The 23361-nt window shown below is 42.9% G+C and overlaps 2 protein-coding genes across 2 annotated transcripts in view; one reads left to right on the top strand and one right to left on the bottom strand.

The window, feature by feature from the left end:
* The window catches only part of NEURL1B (neuralized E3 ubiquitin protein ligase 1B), a 442008-nt gene that overhangs the window by 33245 nt on the left and 385402 nt on the right, over positions 1-23361 (bottom strand). The gene's annotated exons all lie outside the window — the stretch shown is intronic.
* Positions 11418-23361, top strand: part of UBTD2 (ubiquitin domain containing 2) — an 84649-nt gene continuing 72705 nt past the window's right edge. The window contains exon 1 of the mRNA XM_063292396.1: positions 11418-11589. Coding sequence (XP_063148466.1) covers positions 11520-11589 — 70 coding nt within the window. The 5' untranslated portion in view covers positions 11418-11519. The remainder of the gene's footprint in view (positions 11590-23361) is intronic.

The following is a 23361-nucleotide window of genomic DNA, read 5'->3' as shown; positions in this document are numbered from 1 at the left end:
TTCAGTCCAGGACCAGATGAAGGTGGCGTTACAGAGGTAGATGTTAGCTGAAAATCAATACAGTTGACAGCCCCCACCCACCAAAGCTACATTTATACTGTTCCTCCCATTTTGCTTTCCTCTTTGACTTTCCATACCTATTTCATCAGTAGAAAACAGCTCACTGCACTGCTCTGGAGACTTTTGTGATCCCATTTAAAATCTACATACCTAAAAATTGCAGAGGCAAGCTTGTCATTGATGCTTCATTTCCCAAGGTGGAAGGCAATTCCCAGGGAAGCACCTAGCAGTATAAACATATCGCATCTGAGTAGTAATGCCTTTTTCATCTGTTTTATCAATAAAGATATATGCACACCATAGTGGACTAGAAGAGGTATTCCTACAAGGCACCATATATTGGATACCCACATCAGATCTTAATTCTAACTCAGAAACCTGAGAAATGTTCTGTATTTTAATTTGCATCGCTGTCAGCACCTGATCATTCAAGCATTCATACAATCACAGTCAGGAGGCTGGGATTCCTTTAACTGTTTTAATGAAGCGTAATGAACGGTACAGAAGGCAAGCTGCAAATAAAGATTTCCCGCTCAAACCTAAAAACTACATTCCCTTAGTTAGTCCCCTTTCCCATGAAACCATGTCAGCCCCCTCCCATCCAGATGGTATTCCTGGCATATCTCAACCCCATGTCCTTGATGTCCTCCATAGCCATAATAAACCACTTCACACTCCAACTTCACACCCCCTCCCATCTGGCGACATAGATTCCATTCCTTGGAGAATGAAATGATGGTAGATGCTCCAATAAGGGGTTTTGTAAATCCTTTGATCGGGGGGAACTGACATACCACCCCCTCAAGAAAGACTAAAAAAACAATCAGATATCACATAAAATTAAGCAATGAGGTTAGTAAGGAGAGGGCTTAGAAGGATACGTTGCATAAAACTTTTTGGTTAAAATAGGAGCATTAACATGACATGCATTAACCCACTCAGGATCTGGAAAATGCTTCCATTGAATCAAGTACTGTAAAGATTTGCAAAAAAATGAGAGTCCAGAATGTCTTTAACTTCAAAATGCTGATGGCCATCGATCATGATGGATGGAGGGGTTGCTGCAGGCTGGTGCCACTTAGAACGTTCCGGTGCAGGTTTAAGCAAGCTGCGATGAAAAACAGGGTGAAGCCTTTTGAGGGTGGGGAGTAATTGTAATTGAACAGTCACAGGATTAATAATTTTTGTGATGGGGAAAGGTCCAACAAACTTGGGGGCAAGCTTCTTTGAGGGTTGTTGGGAGTGTAAAAATTTGGTAGAGAGATAAACAATATCGCCCACTTTAAATTTCCACTCTGGGCGCCTGTGATGGTCAGCAAACTTTTTCTGAGTTTCATGGGTGTGATCTAACACCTGGCAGATGACCAGCCAATTAGTGGCAATCTGTGCAGCCCAGTCAGCTACTGAGGAGTCAGGCAAGGATTGCAATTGAAATTCAGGTATTGGAACAAAGTCTTAGCCATAAACAATATGAAAAGGGGAAAACCCAGTGCTTTGGTGAACTGCATTATTAGAAGCAACCTCAGTGAAAGGAAGGAGGTCCACCCAATCATCCTGTTGGAAGCTAAAGTAGCAGCGTAAGAATTGCTCTAGAGTAGACTGAGTCCGTTCAGTTGCTCCGTCTGTCTGCGGATGGCTCAACGAGCTGAGGGATTGCTGGACACCAATTAATTTCAAAAATGCCCACCAAAATTTGGAAGTAAATTGGACACCTCTGTCAGAAATTACACACATGGACACCTGTGAATTTTATAGATATGCGTGAGAAATAGCTTGGCTAATTGCTGAGCAGTTGGGATTTTAGTGCAAGGTATAAAATGAGCCTGCTTGGAGAACAAATCAATTACAGTCCAAATAACAGTCTTGTTTTTACTCTCAGGTAAATCCACAATAAAATCCATGGCGATTTCTTTCCATGGAGCTTGGGAGAGGCTACTGGTTGTAAAAGTCCTTGAGGTTTCCCACCCTTTCTCTTCGCTTGGGCACAGACGTGGCATGATGTGATGTAGGACTGTACATCAGCATGAAGGGAAGGGGCCACCAAAATTGGCCCCTCACCAAGTGGAGAGTTTTTGTGAAGGCAAAATGACCTGCAGATTTAATATCATGGGAACGGTGCAAAATTGTCTGGCGAAGAGACTCAGGCACCTCAATTTTGCCATTATAATACCTAATATTGTCAATTTCAGTTAATTGGGCTTTGTTACATTGTAGCCAGGGATCCTTAGGGAGCACCTGAAGCAGTTCCTCTTTTAGGTCAGCCTGCACTTTCACTTTCCCGGCTACTGCTTGTTTGCAGGTTATGCAAGCCATTCCAAGCTGCTTCTGAGAGAAAACTGTGTCTACAATTTGAGTTTGGGCAGTGTGATATTGAGGGAGGCAAGAAAGTGCATCAGCAAGAAAATTCCTCTTGCCAGGAAGGAAATATAGGGTAAAATTAAAATGGCTAAAAAATTGAGCCCAATGAATTTGTTTGCCATTCAATTTCCTGGGGGTTTGTAAAGCTTGGAGGTTTTTGTGATCAGTCCAAACCTCAAAGGGATAATGAGCACTCTCTAGCAAATGCCTCCAATGTGTGAGAGCAGTCTTTACAGCAAAAGCTTCTTTTTCCCAAATGGGCCAGTTGCGCTCAGAGTCAGAAAATTTGAGTGAGAGGTATGCGCAGGGGCGGGGGAAACCTGTTTCACCTTTTTGAACCAAAACTGCCCCGATAGCTGAGTCAGAAGCCTCTGCTTGCACAATAAAGGGGCGAGTTGGGTCTGGGTGAGCCAGAATGGGTTCTCTAGTAAAAAGAAGCTTTAAATGGTCAAAAGCAGTTTGACAATCAGAAGTCCAGGCAAGTCTAGCCCCTGGGGAGGTAACTTTCCGGGTTTCCCCCCTCCCTCTAGTTTTCAACAAGTCAGTTAGAGGCAAAGCAATTTGAGCAAACTGGGAGATAAAATTTATATAGAAGTTTGCGAAGCCTAGAAAACTTTGAAGTTGATGCCTGGTGTGAGGGGGTTCCCACCCCATGATGTCTGGTACTTTGGCAGGATCCATTTCGACCCCCTTGGAAGAAATACGATAGCCCAAATAGTCCAGCTGGGACTTATGGAGCTCGCATTTAGAGAGCTTGGCATACAGCTTAGCATCTCTCAGTTTGCGCAAGACTTTCTTGACAAGCTGAACGTGGTCTTTGAAGTTGTCAGAATAGATTAAAATGTCATCTAAGTAAACCAGGACCCCTTTGTACAAATGCTCATGGAGGACCTCATTGATATATTGCATAAACAGTCCAGGGGGCCCCGCTAACCCAAATGGGAGGACTTTGTATCGATAGGAACCTAGAGGGCAGTTAAATGCTGTTTTCCATTCATCCCCCTCCCGAATTCAAATTCTAAAGTAGTCTTCTCTGAGGTCAAGTTTGGTGAATACTTTTCCCTTCGATAGGTGTGATAGCATGTCTTTCATTAAGGGGAGAGGGTATTGATTGTTTATTGAGATGGCATTTATTCCACGGTAATCCATGCAGAGTCTAAGAGAGCCATCCTTTTTCACCCGGAAAAGTACTGGAGCTGCTAAAGGTGAATTGGCAGGCTCAATGAACCCTCTCTCTAAGTTTTTGTCAATGAATTCCCTGAGAACCTGTTTCTCAGTTTCTCTCATAGCATACATTTTTGGCTTGGGTAATTTAGCCTTTGGGTCAATTTCAATGGCAGTCAGTTTTCCTGTGAGGAGGCAATTGGTCACACTCTTTTTCATCGAACACATCCAAAAAGTCAGTATACTCGGGTGGAATGCCGGGCTGTGCCACAGGTTCTGCCGTAGGGGTGTGGTTGAGGAGGATGCCGGCTACATTCCACCTGGTTTGTGGTACAGTAAAGAGGTTGCCAGCCCCGTTGTTAAACAATAAAGCACCCGAGTCCCAGTCGATTTGTGGTTTTCTACTCTTTAGCCATGGGAGTCACAGGATGATAGAATAGTTGGTGATAGGAGCTACAATAAATTGCAAGGTTTCTTTATGCCCCCCCCCCCCATGGCAGTCTCAGTTCGGAATTCAACGGGACCCCCGTGGGCAATAAAACTGTCCATCTGGGTGAAAATGATTGGATTTTTAAGTCTTTTGGTTTTAAGGCTTAGAGTGTCAATTAGGGTGGGGTGTATTAAGCATTTTGTGCACCCCAAGTCTAACATCGCTGTCAGATTGGCTTTGTGTCGGGCTCTTAAGTTTTTTAGTTCTACTTTCACCAGCAAGGTGGGGCAATCATCACTCACCAAAGGGTCTTCTTTGTCGTCTATCTCCAAAGTAGGCATGTTGTGCCCTGGAGTTTCCACCTGCTCGCGGATGCGATTTAGAACAGGTGAAATTCGTTTCCTGCCAGCTCCAGTTCCTCCTGTTCGGAGTCTTCGCTGGAGTCAATCAGGGACTTCACCTCTGGATCCTTTCAGGCCAGTGTCATTGCAGCGGCTGCCTTGAGTCTAGTCGGTGGGGTTTTAGCCGGTTTGGTTGCTCCTTTTGGTGCGTCGGACTCCCCGCATGAGCATTCTGCTGCTCTGTGGGTGTCCTTCCCACATTTGAAACAGCTGCCTCTTTTCCCTGGCCGGTCTTTCTGGTCCTCCTTGTCATGGAAGAGTTTTCGCTGGGTGAAGGGAAATTGACCTGGGGCTATGGTATTTTTTCCCATCATTTATGCTCGGAGTTGCTGACGTAATTGGTATTGGGTATTCTCCACCTCCCCTGCTAGGCAGATCCATTCTTTCAAAGTGGGGAGGTCTCCACGGCAGAGCGCCCATCTCAGGATTTCTGGCTGCAAGCCCCCTTTGAAGTAATCAATCTTACTGGTTTCCGACCAGCCCATAACTTTTCCGGCAAGAGCCTTGAACTCCATGGCATACTCCACCATGGTCCTTCCCCCTTGCCTAAGTTGCTGGATACCTGTCTTCACCTCATCTTGTTGAGTGGGTCCTCGAACCGGTCTCTCAGTGCCCTCATGAAGTCACGCAGGCTGTTCAGCTCCGGGGCCATGGCATCATGCAGTTGCACTAACCACTCCGCTGCAGGTCCCCGGTGTCTGGCACCTACCTGGCTCACTTTCTTGTACTCAGTGGGAAAGCAAGACCCATATTCCTTCATGTATATGGACAAGAAGAACACCAACTGTCGTGGGTCTCCATTGAACTTAACTTGTATGTCCTTCTGGGTCGCAACCAGTGTCACCCCACTGGGCAGAACTCTCCCTCAGTTGCCTTGGCTCTCTGGGTGGCCTCCACTCTGCCAGCGCCTCACTGGGAATTCGAAATCCTGGGTTGGGGTTAGGGTACACCGTCTTCCTCATGAGTCCAGCGATAGCTGAGTTGAGATTTCTGCAAAGGGGTATGCCATGGTCTCCAGGGTTCTTGATACCTGCTGCAACACCACTTCCATAGCAGACATCCTCGCCTCCAGGCTCCGCATTTCTTGCGGAGTTCCATTGGGGTCTGGTATGGTCCCATGTGACCCCAGACTCTGCACCCTTACTTGTGCCTCCATGGGTGGAGGGGATCTTCACTCTTCCTCTCTGGCACTGGGCTGGGAAGGACCCATCTGTGGTTCTTCCATGATAACGCTTAGCATCTGAGGCTCTCTCATGAAATTGAGGGAATGGAGGGCACTTTCCAACTCTGTAATGTTGAGCCAGGGTTCCATCTCGTACTTGCTGCCCCACTCCCCGAGCTCTCCTCCATCTCAACTTTTTCTTCTTCCACTTTGGCATACAGCACTGTCCTCTCCGATGATGGTAAAGGCGATGGCTGCTTAGCCTGGGATTTTCTGTGTTTAGGCATGGTTTGTCAACTCTCAGCTGATTACTTGCTCAGGAAGAGTTTTCGAAAAGATGGATTCACAGCTTAATGTCAGCACCTGATCATTTGAGCATTCACACAATCACAGTCAGGAGGCTGGGATTCCTTTAACTGTTTTAATGAAGCGTAATGAACGGTACAGAAGGCAAGCTGCAAATAAAGAGTTCCCGCTCAAACCTAACTTAAAAACTACATTCCCTTAGTTAGTCCCCTTTCCCATGAAACCATGTCACCCCCCTCCCATCCAGATGGTATTCCTGGCATATCTCAACCCCGTGTCCTTGATGTCCTCCAACTTCACACCCATCTGGCGACATGGATTCCATTCCTTGGAGAAGGAAATGATGGTAGATGCTCCGATAAGGGGTTTTGTAAAATCTTTGTTGGGCGGGGGGGGGGGTCTGACAATCGCTTGCAGCCAACTCAATTCTCTATGTGCTTTCAAAAGTGTTAACTGCTACGTATCTTGTAACTGTTACTTTCTGCTTATGAAACATCTTCTACTTATCAAAACACAGGGGAGCCAGATGCCAAGACAATCTAAATAGCTTGCCACATGGAAATTTTTTTTTCCAGGAACTAAATCCACATGGTTTCCACATAGTGGTAAGTTTATGCCATCAATTTGGTCAGAAATCTTAACTGATAACATGTTACTATATGAGCTTGATAAAAATCCATTATGGATATTGCACCCTGAGTTGGACAGAACTGAACCCAGTATATTCTCTTTATAAACCTTTCTGGACATATTGTACATGTATAGTTTCAAATGCCATTCCTTATTTTTTTCTGGGCTTTTGTCTCCAAACTCAGTTCTAGTTATTAATGAGGCAGTACAAATTAAAATGCAAAGTTCTTCACTCAGGAGATAGAAGTTAAATATGCAGGGACAAGAAAGGGCATACTACCTTGAAGCAGACAACAAATAAATAAAGAAATAAACATGTTAAAAAGCAAATTGGCTTTTTAAGTGATGGTTATAATGTGATGAGGCTGCTGACAAGGCAAACACAATTTTAAGTGCATCATCATTTCCAAATTACACTATATTTTGCCTTTACAAGTTTAATAAGTTGTTGTTGTTCTCCTCATCATCATCCTGAGACCCCACTTTGAGTACTGTGTCCAGTTCTGGGCATCATGATTTCAGAATGATTCAGTGCAATTGGAAGAGGTGCAAGAAAGAGCAATGAGTATGTTCGGGTATCTAAAAACTAAGACTTAAGAAGAAAAATTGAAGGATCTGAGAATTGAATCTGGAGAAAAGACAACTGAGGGAAAATAACAAGCACTCTTCTAGCATCTGAAAGAGTATCACAACAGAAGGTCAAGACCTGTTCTCCATCATTTCAAAGTGCAGAATACAGAATAGAGCATTTAAGTTAGAGGAAGGTAGATTCTGACTGCAGACGTTTGACCCCAAGGGAGGTGATAAACTTCCTTTCACTGGTTGTGTTCAAACAGAGGCTGGAGAGCTATCTGTCTGTAAGAATCTAAACTAAAGTACCCAGACAATGGATTCAATGGCTTAAATGACCCCTTCCAAAGCAATGATTTTATGGATTTCCCCCCACCCTGGTAAGTTGAGTTGAAGTCCTATTTATCCAACGTGAGACAACACCTTGAATTTTGCTGCACACATTGCTGATCCCTATTGTGCCCCTCTTGCATCTGTTTCAGATAACAGCAGAATGGTGTTGTCCCCACCTGTGAGGGGGCCCATCGTTCTAGGTTTTCTTCTCTAGCTTTGCTACCATCCCCTTTCAATATGTCATCAGTTGGAAAACATTCATCAAGGGGACAATGCAGCCTGAATGAGATGGATCTGAGTTAACTCTCTCTGGGATTCTCTAGGCTGGTTTGTCAGCATCTCCTAACCTCATTAGCCATCTCCTAACTAAAATATAGATAGTCCTCACTTAATGAACCTAATTGGACTGGCAACTCCATTGCTAAGCAAAGCAGCTGTTAAGTGAAACATCATGTGACCACCCCTCTTAGTGATGTCAATTTCAGTTGCAATTTTAAGCGAATCACCCATAGTCATTAAGCATGACTTCATTAACCATGGTTTGTGATCTCCTGCCAGCTTCCCCGGTGACTTTGCTTGTTGGAAGCTGTCTGGGAAGGTTGCATGTGGTGATCATGTGACTGAGAGGATGCTGCAATGGTTGTAAGTGCGAGGACCACTTGTAAGTCGCTTTTTCAGCTTTGTTGTAACTTTGAACAGTTGCTAAACAAATGGTTGTTAAGCAAGGACTACCTGTAATGGAATTTTAAAAGGAGAGAAGACACTCAGAAATAAAGGCAGACTGTACCACAATTGTGCAATTATCAAAGTACTATAGAGTAATAGTTGAAACTGATTAGGTGCTGGCCTTCTTTGAGGATGGGGACGGGAGGAAGAGTAACAAAGAAACTGGCAAAGAAACAACAAAAGCCTGATGTGACATTTCTTACTATTTTCCAGATACTGCACAGATTCAAAATGGGGCTGCTGCATCTAAAGGTAATGACTTTCTCATATGCTATTTCAAAGCACAGTTAATATGAAATTATGCTAATACGTCCCCTCTTCTTCTTCAGATAAAATAGCAGAGAAGAGAATTTACTTTTTTTCTGCTTTGCTGGCGAGAATATGGTTTCAAAAATACGGTGGGTAGGGTGACAGGTCTGAAAGAAACTCAGGAAACATGGTGCTAATAAATAAGACACATACTGAGAGATAAATGGCTGCAACAGAGGCTAGCTAATGACAAAGGTAGCTTGCCCACATTTCTAACACTGGTTTGGAGTTGGGCAGGGCCTAAAACAAAATGAATGAATGAATGAAATACACCTATGTTCACACTCGCAACACAGCCCCTGACTTTGCCTCCAAGGTCACATGTAAGAAAGCATTATAGATTTTAGACACCTTGAAGCTATGATGGGAGAAAGCCAGCTTAAGAAGGAAAACAATGTATTTTTATACCAGTGCACTTGGTGATGACTTAAGGCTGTTCACTCATAGCTAGGGACAAATTAAGTAGCATCATGCAACCAGGGGGAAGGCAGGTGGTGGGGTGGAGTGACAGCATCTGGTTCTACATGGAGACATTGTTGCATGATGAGTTTGTGCCAGTGTGAAGTCGACTCTGGATTTGCCTAATCAGATGGTGTTGGCTAGTTTGAAGTGTTTAATCAGCTTTTTTCTGGTTATGTGCCAGTCATCTGAAGCTGGAACAAGCAAAAGATTTTTCTGCAAAGTTCTGGCTGATGGAACTTGAGGACGATTTACTGATTGAGAAAAAGTCTTGCCTTGCCCTCCTCCCCACCTGCTGGACTCCAGAATCTTAATCCTTTTCTCCTCCCCACCCCATAGAAGCTTTGCTTCCCATTCCTCAAGTCCTTTTTCTTCTCTTAGCCAGCTACAACCACATTTAAAAATTCTCTCTACTGAGAGAAACACCGGAACCACTGGTATGTTGAGTATGCTGTCAGTTCACCTTCAGAGGCTTTTTTAAATACAACAAAACGTATCAAGGTGTTCCTGTAACATGCAACCTTCCTTTGGACTTGGTAACCAAAGATACACAAGCTATTACTACTTTTATTATAAGGTTATAATAACAGAATCTTGCAAGTCTGGATGTGCTTCCCCCCTCCCTCCCTTCATCTTTGTGAGAACTAGGGAGGATCTTGTCTGAGATGTTTACTCAGGTTACAGTTCTGCCCCATTATCTTGGTTGTGGCTCTTTCTCCAGTTCAAGGTTATTCCTTCTGCCTATTACATCCTGTCTCAACAAGACAGGGGTATACCAAGAGTAAAGGAAGGGAAGGGGGATACCTAGGCATCTTAGGATCCCCTTTGCCCTGCATCTTTAACAAAATGGGTTGTACAGGCTGGGCTCCAATGCATAGTGGAAAAGCAGAAAGGATGAGAGAGAAACCACTGTCACACCTGGAAGTGTGGTAAAGAGATATGTGCAAAGAGATCTGTGCAAGGAAGTTTTGCTCAGTGTCGGGGCTGAGGCCTATTTCTGCAACAGGAAAAAGGCAGCTATGTGACCCTCTTCCTTCCTTTCTCCTATCTGCCCTGGGCTTGGGGCCCGAGTACTTTCACCATCGGGAGACCTCATCTGACAGGTTTGCCCTCAGGCCCAGAGAGCTCTGCTTGTGGCCCGGATAACACAGTTTAGGGAGGTTGGAGAGATAGAATTTTTTACTTTTATTGTATGAAGCGGAGGACATTCTTGCTACCTCAGGATCCATACCAGCTGAGTTGGCACAACATTCACTGAATGCCAATTTTGGCACTCTCCTCTTGGTTAGCTGGAAGGAGCAGAGATTGGCTCACACTGATTTCTACATTTTCTCCTCATTCCGAGGTAGGGGGATAATCAGACCATTTTAAGCTGGCTTCAAACTGGTTTGGAATGACTGAGGAGTAAAAAAGATGCCCCAAATGGAGTGAAAGTTGAATCTTCTGGAAATAGTTCTTTACAGCCTACCTTCCTATTTTCTGTACTTTGGACTGATATGCATCTGTCCATCTAAAGTCCTTCGTAAATTCAGACATACATTTTATTTATTTAAATATATATGCAGCTCTTCAAAGTCAAGGTATCCAAGGCAGCTGACAACATATTATCATGACAGGCCTGACAATAATTGCTGTTCTAAGTAGGTAAACATCAGGCTTGTTCTATTTTTAAATAGGTATCTGCAACACCTCCAGTAAAAATACTTGGGAAAACCCAGTGCTGCAAATGAGATTTTAATAGAAGAGAATATATGTAGCTCAGAGTTGAAATGTGGAGTCCTTGGTGCTCTCCACAAATGATTCTATTTTAAGAAGAAAAATAATGCTTAAAAGGAGGGGTCAGAATTGATGGAAATCTTGCATATTTGACATTGGCTGCAATTAACTCCTGGCAGTACGGAGGAGGAGAGAAAGGAGGATGCTGCTGGGATCTCTTTCCTCAAACGGGTGGCGACAACGGGAGCCACCATAGCAGGTAGCGAGCGCTTCCCCGCCCAGTGGGGTCTGTGGAAAAAAGGTAGGGGCTCGGCAATTCACCCTGCTTCCCGCGGGGCGGCCTTTCATTTTCAAGGGCAGAAGCAAGGAAGCGCGCGGCTTAGAAAGACACTTCGGCTCCCGCTGCGACAAGCCCGAAAGGGCAAGGGCAGCAGACCTCAGCCTGCGCCGGAGAGACGGCACCGCGCGGAGCGAGAGCGGCAGCCTTGAGCCCTTGCGCGTAGCCCCCACTGGGTCTCTCTCTCGGGAAGCAGACTAAAAAGGGAGGCCCTCCGCCAGAACGAGGCTGCGTAGGGGCGACTGGAGAGCCGGGGAAAGGCCGTCACGCTGCCTGGAGAGCGGCTGCTGGGGCCCCGGCGGCCCCTCCGCCGCGGAGAAGGGCCTGATTGGCTCGAAGGAGGCTGCCGCGCTTGCAAGCCGCGCTCCCGGCCCGGGGCGGGCGAGTGAGCGCGGGAGGCGGGCGCTGAGGCGGGGCCGGGCCGAGCGCAACGAGGAGGGGGCGGCGGCTCCGCAGCCAGCGCGCCTGCCCGACCGGTGGCAACGACGACAACGACGGAGGAGCTCGGGCGGCGAGCAGGCGGAGGAGGGGGTCTCCGGGCCGGGACGGCCGGGCCCCATGGGCGGGTGTGTGGGCTCTCACCACGACTCCTCGGGCAGCCTCAACGAGAACTCGGACGGCACCGGAGGTGAGAGCGGCGGAGGGGCTGGGCTGTTCTTGGCCGAGGCGGGGAAGGAAGGCGAGCAGAGGCAGCTGCTTCTCACAATGAGGAGGGAAGCCGGGAGGGGCCCACGGCGGCCGCCGCCTCTCCTTTTTCTTTCGACGGTCTCCGTTCTTGGGAGACTTGTCCGTCCGTCCTGCCTTCTTCCCCCCGAAGAGAGCGCCCCGCTTCGTGGAGGTGGTCCTCCTCCTGCCAACTTTCCTCAATTGAAAGCGTTAGCAGGCGCTCTCCAAGAGGGAGAGGGACCTCCAGGGGCCGGGGCAGGGCTAGGGGCAAGGGCTCTGACCTGAAAGAGAAGGTGGGAACGGGGGTGGGGGGGTAGTATTCCCGCGCCTTCGGTCTCACCCACCCCAGGGATGGGAGGGAATTGTCCGTCTGCCCAAGGTGGCCCGTCTTTCCCTCAATCTTATCCTCTTTCTTTAAGAAAGGGCACTAATAAAATCGTCAGTCCTTTCTCTTCCAAAGAGTTTTAACTGTAGGAGCTTCTTCTTCATTTTTTTAAAGGAAAATAATGAATATTATTGATACTTTGGGTTGCCAACCGCCTGGTGTAGTGACAGGTAGAAAAAAGGGATGAGCATTCATTTAATAAAGAGTCAGCAGTTTTCACCTATAGTTCAGTGTCTTCTATTTTAACATAGTGACATTGTACATTGTGGGAAACAACTCTGTTGTAAATGTGGCTTTTCTTAAAACCCCCCTGCCCGCTGGAACTCCAGAATACCCTGAAGCATAGAAACATCTAATTATGCTGGAGAGTGGAACTCTTTAAGGGGAATATTCCTTTCCCTTAAAGCAGACTGTACTCAAAAGTTGTGGGGTGCTACAGCTAATGTCTTGCCTGTTTGTAACTCTGCATACAATTATATGATAATTCAGCAAGGAGGAGGATAATGGGTTTTTTTCTCCCCTTTTAGGATTTTCTCTTCTTCTGCCACCTGGAGAGCTTTACCACCCACTTGAGGGTTATGCCCCCTGTTGTTTTCCAATAAAACAATGGTTGCTGTTCTCCTTAGTGTTATGGCATATAGCTACAGAACATCCATTAGAGGAATCTAAAGACCTGCTTAATAAGTTATCATAACCAAGTACAATGAAATATCACAGGCTTAACTAGACTTACATCTAATAAAGTGAAAGTTGCCATTCAGATGGGCCTAGATAATTCACCATGTCTGTGTAATGTCATCCATTGTTAAGAAACTGCCATGCTGGTTAGGTATTATGAGGCAATAGAAGGTCATAGAAGAAATAGTCTTAAATGTGAATTTCTTTGCTTTTATCTTCATCTTGTAGCTTAGTGAATGGTTAAGGATTTTTTCAGTAGAGGGTATCATTATATTAAACACTATATCATTTTGAACAATAAAAGCATATAAACAGCTGATCACGGTGGAATTATGATCCTTTTTGTCCTGGATTTACCTCGTGTCAGGGTCTTGTGTGTATATTCCACATCTGTTGTGCATCATTTTTTATTTTGGAATAAATAGCCTATAACATGTAATATAGCACCTGGATTTTTATTGGGTTGCCCAATCTGTGCCAATTATGTGCAGGGTTTAAGATAAAAAAAAATAACTGAAGTAAGATCTGATATGATTTCAGATGATAATGTGATTCTCAGACTTGATCGGATTCCCAAATCACTGAATGTTGGCTGCACAGTAATCTATTGTAGGTTTTTTTTCCTGTTTTTATTTAAATAAAGTGCTTAGGTAGATAGTTGCAAATCACAGCGGAACAAACCAGTGAGTACAGTAGTTTTTCTATTTCTACAGGATGAAATAACTGTAATGTAATGTATCGGCAAGGATGTCACATTCTCCAAATTTATTCTGTATTCTCTGCCTTTCAGTAATATGCATTTGTGATGCATAATCTGGCTAACCATTTCAAGAGAAGTAGCACTGTGTTGAAGTTAGAAATGCACTGCCATTAGAGCACAAGTTCAAGAACAGACCTATTGAGGTTGTGACTAGGATTGCTATCCTACTAGGTCACTTCTGTCTCTAATTTCACTTGCAGTGCTAGATCACAGAATATCAATTTACAGGTTCTTGCAAATTATTACAAGCAAATCTTGCACAGTAGAGTTTTATCTTAGACATTTCCAAAACAAAGCTTTTGTGTTTTTGCACAAAGCTCTGAATAACAAGAAATGATGAGTGTTAATTCACCACTGATCGGTGGAGTTCTTCAAATAATCCATTTTCTTCTTGAGACTGCAGTCAAATATACTATACACTGTAAGCCTTGAAAGCATTATAGTTAGCTACATATCATAATGTATATAAAGTATGTGGGCAAGGATTTGACATACAGATGTCAAGGTATGTCTTTCTCACTGTTATTTTGTCCGTTTTACAGTTTTCCATGATAGAACTGAATTCAGCTGGATTTCTTACGGGAAGTTGTTTGGTAGTATAGTTGAGAAAAGGCATGAGGGTTGGTGTATCACAGTGTTGTAGAATGTTCTTCAGTTGCAGTGGGGCTTAAAGATTGTGATGATGCCATTATCTGTTTTTCCTCAGTTACAAAGGGAGGAGTATCAGCTGAAAGCCTACTAGATAATTGTTTTCTTTGCAAGCATATTGAAATTTATGCCAGACGTAAATTGACAAGCATAAATTGATAGCATGGACAAAAGAAATTCTGTCATGTTGTTTGTGTGAACTGACATCTGAAGTGTGTTCAGACTACCAGAGCACTAAGTTGAATGAATTCCACAGTTACTTCATTCTAGAAATCTTTACTCCCTATCATGTGGTTTTCTCCTGTCTGGTATTACGGTGATATAGACCAGCATGGCTTATATTAATTTTCTATTGTGAATGGAATCAATTTGTGGTTGCTTACTTTTTCTATTGCAATGGTTATCGATAAACTCTTTTTTTTTTTTACTTCTGTTGAAACTTCTATCTCCTTTGGCAATTGTTAATGTCACTAAGGCCTTCTCTTAATTGCACAGAATGGAAAAAGAAAGCTATTTATTGGTTTACACACAGAGACCAAAAACCCACATAATATGTTATAAAATAATAAACACAATGAAAAATTAACATACTAGAGTGATAGTGGTGGTAAACACTAAGCATTATTGACTTTTTAGGCCAACTTATGTAACCAAGACCCAAACCTAAATGTAATTTAAAACCAGAATCTTCTGACAGCAGTCACAATTGAACACGATGTAGTAACTTTTGAAGAAATTTAGATAGACCAATCTGCCAGCAGAAATTGCATTTCAGGCCAACCTGTACATTTAATAAGGAGAAGAAATATAATTCAGACCACCAGGTGTAGTACAAAGGGCAACACAGCAGTATGTGATGTGCAAAATGTCTTGTTGGCTTAGTTCTCCAATAATGGGATGTTACTGAACTTCCCCTTCAACAGCCTTGAGGGTAAGGTATTAAACCTTGCTAGTGTAAATCCCCTTCTGTACCAGACAGAGAGGATGTTAGAAAAATACGAATAGTGAAAGGTCTACTAGAGAAGCCCTTGTAACAATTGTTTGAAACTTTGAGTATGTTGTTCTGCAAGTCCAAATCAACTACTCTCTGTTTTACCTGTATGATATCTTTCTCTGGCCAAGCATTAACAGGGATTGGTGTGAGAGGCTGCAGTAGGACAAGTCAAAGGCTGTCTATTTTTCCCAGAGGAGATTAATTTATCAGCAAGAATTGACTGGGCCAAGGGCTGACCCCAGAGAAAGTTGTTCTAACCAGTGTTCTCATATGGGCCTCCTTATAAACACAATCCATTTCCAGCCAAACAAGAAAGGCGGGCACAGATTGAGGCGAGTGAAGCATAGTTCTTACACATTTTGATTTACATCTTTACAGGCACAAAGTTGTGCACCATACAGCAGAAGGCTTAGCACCTTGGCTCTAAATAATTTAACTGCTGCAGGGACAAAGTTATTATCATCACAGCTAGTGTATCTAATTACAGTGTTAGTGGCCTTTTCAGCACATATTATAATTTCTCAGGTTTGCTATTTCCAAGCATTGGAAGATTGAAAGTAGATTCCTAATATTTGAGAAACTTATTTGGCTCAGCTTGGATGCTATTGATTTTCCAATTACAGTAGCAGTTAACATGTCTGAAGGTAAATAAGACCACTGCCATTTTAGAGTAATTGCTAGTTATTTGTCATCATAGACTGTTGCTGCCTTAAATGTAGATATAAATAAATGAATGAAGAAGATGGCCAACCACTTTACATATTTATTTATTTTCCATCCTGCCTTGATTGTTTTTATAAATAACTCAAGACGGCAAACATACCCAGTACTCCTTCCTCCTCCTATTTTCCCCACAACAACAAGCCTGTGAGGTGGGTTGGGCTGAGAGTGACTGGCCCAAGGTCACCCAGCCAGTTTTCATGCCTGAGGCAGAACTAGAACTCTCAGTCTGCTGGTTTCTAGCCTGTTGCCTTTACCACTAGACCAAATTGACTAATCATATGAGCCTTTTATGATACTATAGAGTAAACCGTTGGCCTGCTGCTACTGTCTTTCTGACATATACCATGCCTGTTCATGAGTCAAAGTACTCCAACAATTCAGTTTCATTTTTCTTTCACCTCTGTCTCAAAGTATCCTGAGATGACCAATGATTAGTAACAAGGAAAAGAACCATATAGCTGCACAAGATGGGTAGGATGTTAAAATAATCACTACATGGGTGAAATGTCTAGCAGTATGTTTCTCTCATCTTAAAAATACTCCTAAGCCAAGAATAGCCCTTGGACTATACTTTAACTAACTAGAAGAAAATCCATGAATAGGATTCAGAAATTAGACGTCAGAATAGAAATAGCAAATATATTGCTGATTGTGTTAGAAATTCTGAATGCATTTGAAGAGCTTGATTAGCATTATCTAGAATTTTACTTTCCTATCTCTTCTTTCTTCATGTAACTCCAGTTCTTAATGTTGTGATATTAATGTATTTTTGGATATACTTTTTTCATAAAAATCAAGACACATAAAATTGAAATGATGATTCCACCTTGGAGACTTATTTTTCCAAATTGGCAGCTCACTCCTTCCTACAAGTTCATATTCAGAGGTATTGCTGTTTCTAGTAAAGAAAAAACTAGCCCCATTGCCAAGTGTTTAGTATTGTTGTAAGGAAAGATGCTATATAAATAACAGTTATACACATGTGATTAATATATTGCATTTCTGTAATACCATTTGCATGATTTCTAGGATAGGATTAGAATTGATATGAACTCTTGGCAGTTGCAGAATGTTAACATGGCCTCTAATCAGTGAAGGGCATATGTCATAAAATCCCAAAAAGATTTCAAAGTGCAGTAAATGTATTTCCAAGCTTTATGGTATATATCTAAATGTTAGCAAGGTATAAAACTATTTCATAACTCTTCTATGTTTCAGTTTTTGTTCTAAACTGAAATTTCCCACATTGGAAAACTAGTTACTTCCAAGTAATCTTATGATTCCCAAGGTGTCATGAGTAAGGATGGCGAGCAGGGGGCTCCCACCCAGACTGTCAAGCGCATGCGTAGCACTGAGGAACTGTTCAGCCATTCAAAGAGACACAGATCGGGACCGCCTTAACCTTTGGGGTTTATATGGCTGGGTTTTCCCACGCTTCCTCAGTTTGTTAGGATTCTTGTTAAGTACTACTAATAAATATTAGAGACCAAGTCATTGTCTCAGTGTGTTTCCTGGTAATCAGGACACAAGGTCACCTAAAATCTGTTATTCAGGGATAGACATTTGTTCTTAATTCAGAATGGCCCACAGAACCCACTGGGAGTTGGATAATTATTACTGTAATTGGAAGAGTAAGGGTTGGAAAACGCAGCACCGTATACAATGAGATGGGTATGATAGTTCTTCACAGCATTTTTTGTGTTTCCCAACTGCCTAGGGAAAAGACAAAAATCCCAAATTACATTTGCAGGGTTCAAAGCATCTGTGGATTTTTGGCTGTTAGAAAAACTAAAACTGGATTTTAATGACGTAACTAGCATAGGTTGTGGGTTTAGTAGTAGGACTATCTGCTACCAAAGTTGTGCATTATTTATTGTAAAAGGAACTTTCCACAGTTTAACATTACATCCTAGTATTACTTTAACTGCTAGTGTAATTCTAATTTGCCTGATTAATATGTGTTCTATTCTGTCTGCTCTCTGGAGGTCCTAGTATGCATTATTTCTGTAAATGTGGACTATTTATAGAAATCTTGACAAACCTTAAGTGATGATAAAATAATTATTTCTCTATGATCCAAACATTCTATTCCAAGTAAGCTTCCAGCAACTATTCTCTTGTTCCAAACAGAAAGTGGACAAGCTTTGAAACTCTAGTGGGGTTTTCCATGCTGAAAGTATTCATCATTAAGCAAATATAATTAAAATAAGGTGTTTTAATTTAACAAACACTCTTCTGAATTTGTAAAATAAGTGATATATTGTTTTCATTAAGTATGTATTCTCCATATGGTCACAAAAAAGTATTCTGCTCATGGGACTTCATAGCAGTATTCTGGTTTTATTGATCAGCACAAGCTACTGAGAGGTAGGCGTATGTATCTTTGTAATAGGTTCTTAAGCCATGTGATAGAAAGGCAAGATATTTGTCATCTAAGTAAATGATATTAGAGACAAACCACAAAGATAATAATGTGTATGTATGCTTACTCAGATGTAAATCCCACTGTGTACAATAGTTCATATCCCTAAGTAGATATTACAGTATTAAAATTACAGCCTGAGCCTTGCTGTGAAATCACTGCAGTTTTTTAGAAGTAATCTAAAAGTATTGCTGGTTCCAGCAGTAGAGAATACTAACAAACCTTGTAGGTAAAAATTTAACACTTCAATAATTGTTTATATGCGGTGAAGAAATATTATGTGTTCAACAAGCAGAAATATACACACTGAAACTGGATGGATTAGTAGTTTGGAAATATTTATTAAGAAATAATAAGTGTTGCATCAGTTGGTTGCAACTTAACTGTAAATAAGATTTTATTTCAGTTTCTGTTTCAGATAAAAAAGACATGTAGAAAGAGAGAAGCAGGGAGATTCAAGCATCTTGGGGAAGTAGCCATTAAAAAAATCTAAATGAGTTGTTGTTGTTTATTCGTTTAGTCGCTTCCGACTCTTCGTGACTTCATGGACCAGCCCACGCCAGAGCTTCCTGTCAGTCGTCAACACCCCCAGCTCCCCCAGGGACGAGTCCGTCACCTCTAGAATATCATCCATCCATCTTGCCCTTGGTCGGCCCCTCTTCCTTTTGCCCTCCACTCTCCCTAGCATCAGCATCTTCTCCAGGGTGTCTTGTCTTCTCATTATGTGGCCAAAGTATTTCAGTTTTGCCTTTAATATCATTCCCTCAAGTGAGCAGTCTGGCTTTATTTCCTGAAGGATGGACTGGTTGGATCTTCTTGCAGTCCAAGGCACTCTCAGAATTTTCCTCCAACACCACAGTTCAAAAGCATCGATCTTCCTTCGCTCAGCCTTCCTTATGGTCCAGCTCTCGCAGCCATATGTTACTACAGGGAACACCATTGCTTTAACTATGCGGGCCTTTGTTGTCAGTGTGATGTCTCTGCTCTTAACTATTTTATCGAGATTTGTCATTGCTCTTCTCCCAAGGATTAAGCGTCTTCCGATTTCCTGACTGCAGTCAGCATCTGCAGTAATCTTTGCACCTAGGAATACAAAGTCTTTCACTGCTTCTACATTTTCTCCCTCTATTTGCCAGTTATCAATCAAGCGGGTTGCCATAATCTTGGTTTTTTTGAGGTTTAGCTGCAAACCAGCTTTTGCACTTTCTTCTTTCACCTTCATCATAAGGCTCCTCAGTTCCTCTTCACTTTCAGCCATCAAAGTGGTATCATCTGCGTATCTGAGATTGTTAATATTTCTTCCAGAGATTTTAACTCCAGCCTTGGATTCCTCAAGCCCAGCTTGTCGCATGATGTGTTCTGCATACAAGTTGAATAGGTAGGGTGAGAGTATACAGCCCTGCCGTACTCCTTTCCCAATCTTAAACCAGTCCGTTGTTCCGTGGTCTGTTCTTACTGTTGCTACTTGGCCGTTATACAGATTCTTCAGGAGGCATACAAGATGACTTGGTATCCCCATACCACTAAGAACTTGCCACAATTTGTTATGGTCCACACAGTCAAAGGCTTTAGAATAGTCAATAAAACAGAAATAGATGTTTTTCTGAAACTCCCTGGCTTTTTCCATTATCCAGCGGATATTGGCAATTTGGTCTCTAGTTCCTCTGCCTTTTCTAAACCCAGCTTGTACATCTGGCAATTCTCGCTCCATGAACTGCTGAAGTCTACCTTGCAGGATCTTGAGCATTACCTTACTGGCATGTGAAATGAGTGCCACTGTTCGATAGTTTGAACATTCTTTAGGGTTTCCCTTTTTTGGTATGGGGATATAAGTTGATTTTTTCCAATCCGATGGCCATTCTTGTGTTTTCCAAATTTGCTGGCATATAGCATGCATTACCTTGACAGCATCATCTTGCAAGATTTTGAACAGTTCAGCTGGGATGCCGTCATCTCCTGCTGCCTTGTTATTAGCAATGCTTCTTAAGGCCCACTCAACCTCACTCTTCAGGATGTCTGGCTCTAGCTCACTGACCACACTGTCAAAGCTATCCCCGATATTGTTATCCTTCCTATACAGGTCTTCTGTATATTCTTGCCATCTTTTCTTGATCTCTTCTTCTTCTGTTAGGTCCTTGCCATCTTTGTTTTTGATCATACCCATTTTTGCCTGGAATTTACCTCCAATGTTTCTAATTGTCTGGAAGAGGTCTCTTGTCCTTCCTATTCTATTGTCTTCTTCCACTTCCGCGCATTGCTTGTTTAAAAATAATTCCTTACCTCTTCTGGCTAAGCTCTGGAATTTTGCATTTAATTGGGCATATCTCCCCCTATCACTGTTGCCTTTTGCTTTCCTTCTTTCTTGGGCTACTTCTAGTGTCTCAGCAGACAGCCATTTTGCCTTCTTGGTTTTCTCTTTCTTTGGGATGTATTTTGTTGCCGCCTCCTGAACAATGCTGCCAACTTCTGTCCAGAGTTCTTCCGGGACCCTATCTACTAAGTCCAGTCCCTTAAATCTATTCTTCACCTCCACTGCATATTCCTTAGGAATATTAGTGAGCTCATATCTAGCTGATCTGTGGGTCTTCCCTAATCTCTTGAGTCTGATCCTAAATTGTGCAAGAAGAAGTTCGTGATCTGAACTACAGTCAGCTCCAGGCCTTGTTTTTACTGACTGTACAGATGTCCGCCACCTTTGGCTGCAAAGGATGTAATCAATCTGATTTCGGTGTTGTCCATCTGGTGAAGTCCATGTATAAAGCCGTCTCTTAGGTTGCTGGAAGAGAGTGTTTGTTATGCAGAGTGAATTGTCTTGGCAAAATTCTATCAGCCTGTGTCCTGCTTCATTTTGTTCTCCCAGGCCATACTTACCTGTAATTCCAGGTGTCATTTGACTGCCCACCTTAGCATTCCAGTCTCCTGTGATGAAAATAACATCTCTTTTAGGCGTGTTGTCCAGTAGGTGCTGCAGATCCTCATAGAACTGCTCTACTTCAGCTTCTTCAGCATTTGTGGTTGGGGCGTATATTTGGATCACTGTGATGTTAGATGGCTTGCCCTGAATTCGAATTGAGATCATTCTGTCATTTTTTGGGTTGTATCCAAGCACTGCTTTAGCCACTTTACTATTAATTATGAAGGCTACTCCATTTCTTCTGTGGTCCTCTTGTCCACAGTAGTAGATCTGGTGGTCATTTGATGTGAAGTGGCCCATTCCAGTCCATTTCAGTTCACTGACGCCCAGAATGTCTATCTTTAATCTTGACATCTCACCAATAACCACATCCAATTTGCCCTGGCTCATAGATCTTACATTCCAGGTTCCAATGGTGTGTTGATCCTTAGAACATCGGATTCGCCGTTCACCACCAGCACCGTCGGCCGCTAGCCGTCCTTTCGGCTTTGAGCTAGCTGCGTCATCACGTCTGGGGCTAGTTGAACTCATCCTCTGTTCCTCCCCAGTAGCATTTTGACCATCTTCCGACCTGGGGGTCTCATCTTCCGATGGTATACCGACATATCTCTGGTTGTACTGATCCATTTAGTTTTCACGGCAAGAATACTGGGGTGGGTTGCCATTACCTTCCCCAGGGATCGCATTTAGTCTGACCTCTCTGTCATGACCTTCCCGTCTTGGGTGGCCCTTCACGGTTTAGCTCATGGCATCATTGAAGTGCTCAAGCTCCAGCACCACAACAAGGTAACGATCCTTTGCTGAAGCTAAATGAGTTAGTTGTATAGAAATTTGGTTTATCACATTGGAACACAATACAAGAACTAGCAATGCCATTTCATCTAGTAATAGTAGTTAGTTGCTGTACAATATTTTGATCTGTACTTAGGGAATCATGGGAGCTAAGAACACTTCTGTCAAAAGAGTCAAGAGGTGAATAAGAAATAATATAAATTTGGAAAACACGTAAAAGGTCAAAGAAACTAAAAAATTTAGCAAAGGAAAAGAATGAAAAACTGATACATAATTGTAGCTGTCAATCATCATAGAAACATAGAGTTGAAAGGGACTTTAGAAACCTTCTTATCCAATCCCACGTTGTCAGAACCAGGCCAAGAACCACGCTGAGTCAGTGTCTTCCAACTCTAGTTCTTTATTGTTCTCACCATACAGACAGAATCTTGCCAGACTAAAGCTACTCTAACTAACCCAAGCACAAATAACCTGAGAGACTCTTGGGCAGGGCCATCTTGAGTTCCTTTGCTTTCCCACCCACAGCCCCCAGATTACTGAGAGTTTTCGTATCTCCCTGGAATGCGCTCCCTCCTTCCTGAGAGCTAGCGGCAGTGCTGAAATCCACCACACATGTTCAGTGCCGGATCCACTGGAGCAAAGTTTCTCAGCCTCTCAATTCTGGGAGTTGAAGTCCACCCACCTTAAAGTTGCCAAGGTTGGGGAACACTGCACTAAAACATATTTTGACAATGACCTTCCATCCTCTGAAGACTTCCAATGAAGGAGAACTCATCACTTTTCTGTGGCAGCTAATTCTGCTGACTGACAGCTCAAGTAATCAGGAAGTTCCTCTTGATGTCAAGCCTGAATCTACTTTCTTGTAGTTTTAATCCTTTGGTCCAGGTCTTGCCCTCTAGGGCAGTGAAGGGTAAGTTCACTTATTTGATGTGACAGCTCTCCTGATATTTAAAGACTGCTGTCACGTCTTACCTCAGTCACCTTTTCTGTAGGCTGAACATGGGGAGGTTCTGTGCCCATTCCTCACAGGCTTTGTTTCTAGACCTCTTACTCTCCTCTGAACCTGCATCATTTTGTCACTGTCTTTTTGAAATGTGCTGCCCAAAACTGCATACTTTATTTCAAGTGGGGTCTGACCACTACAGTATAAAGTGGAACAATTACTTCCCATGATCTGAACTGTATGCTCCTGGTAATGTATCCCAAGATAGCTTTGCCTTTTTAGCAGCTGCATTACACTGATGACTCATGTCAACAAGATCCTTTTCACGTGCTCTACCACCAAGCAAGGTCTCCTCCATCCTGTGCTTGTACCTTTAATTTTTCCTACCCTGATGTAGAACTTTACAGTTATCCCTGTAAAATTTCACCTTATTCATTTTAGCTCACTGCTCAAGCCTATCTAGATATTTTTTAAT

This window comes from Candoia aspera, chromosome 2 (assembly GCF_035149785.1).
Source record: "Candoia aspera isolate rCanAsp1 chromosome 2, rCanAsp1.hap2, whole genome shotgun sequence".
Taxonomy (NCBI): Eukaryota; Metazoa; Chordata; class Lepidosauria; order Squamata; family Boidae; genus Candoia; species Candoia aspera.
The sequence above is the reverse complement of the archived record's forward strand: the minus strand, read 5'-3'. Positions and strand labels throughout refer to the sequence as shown.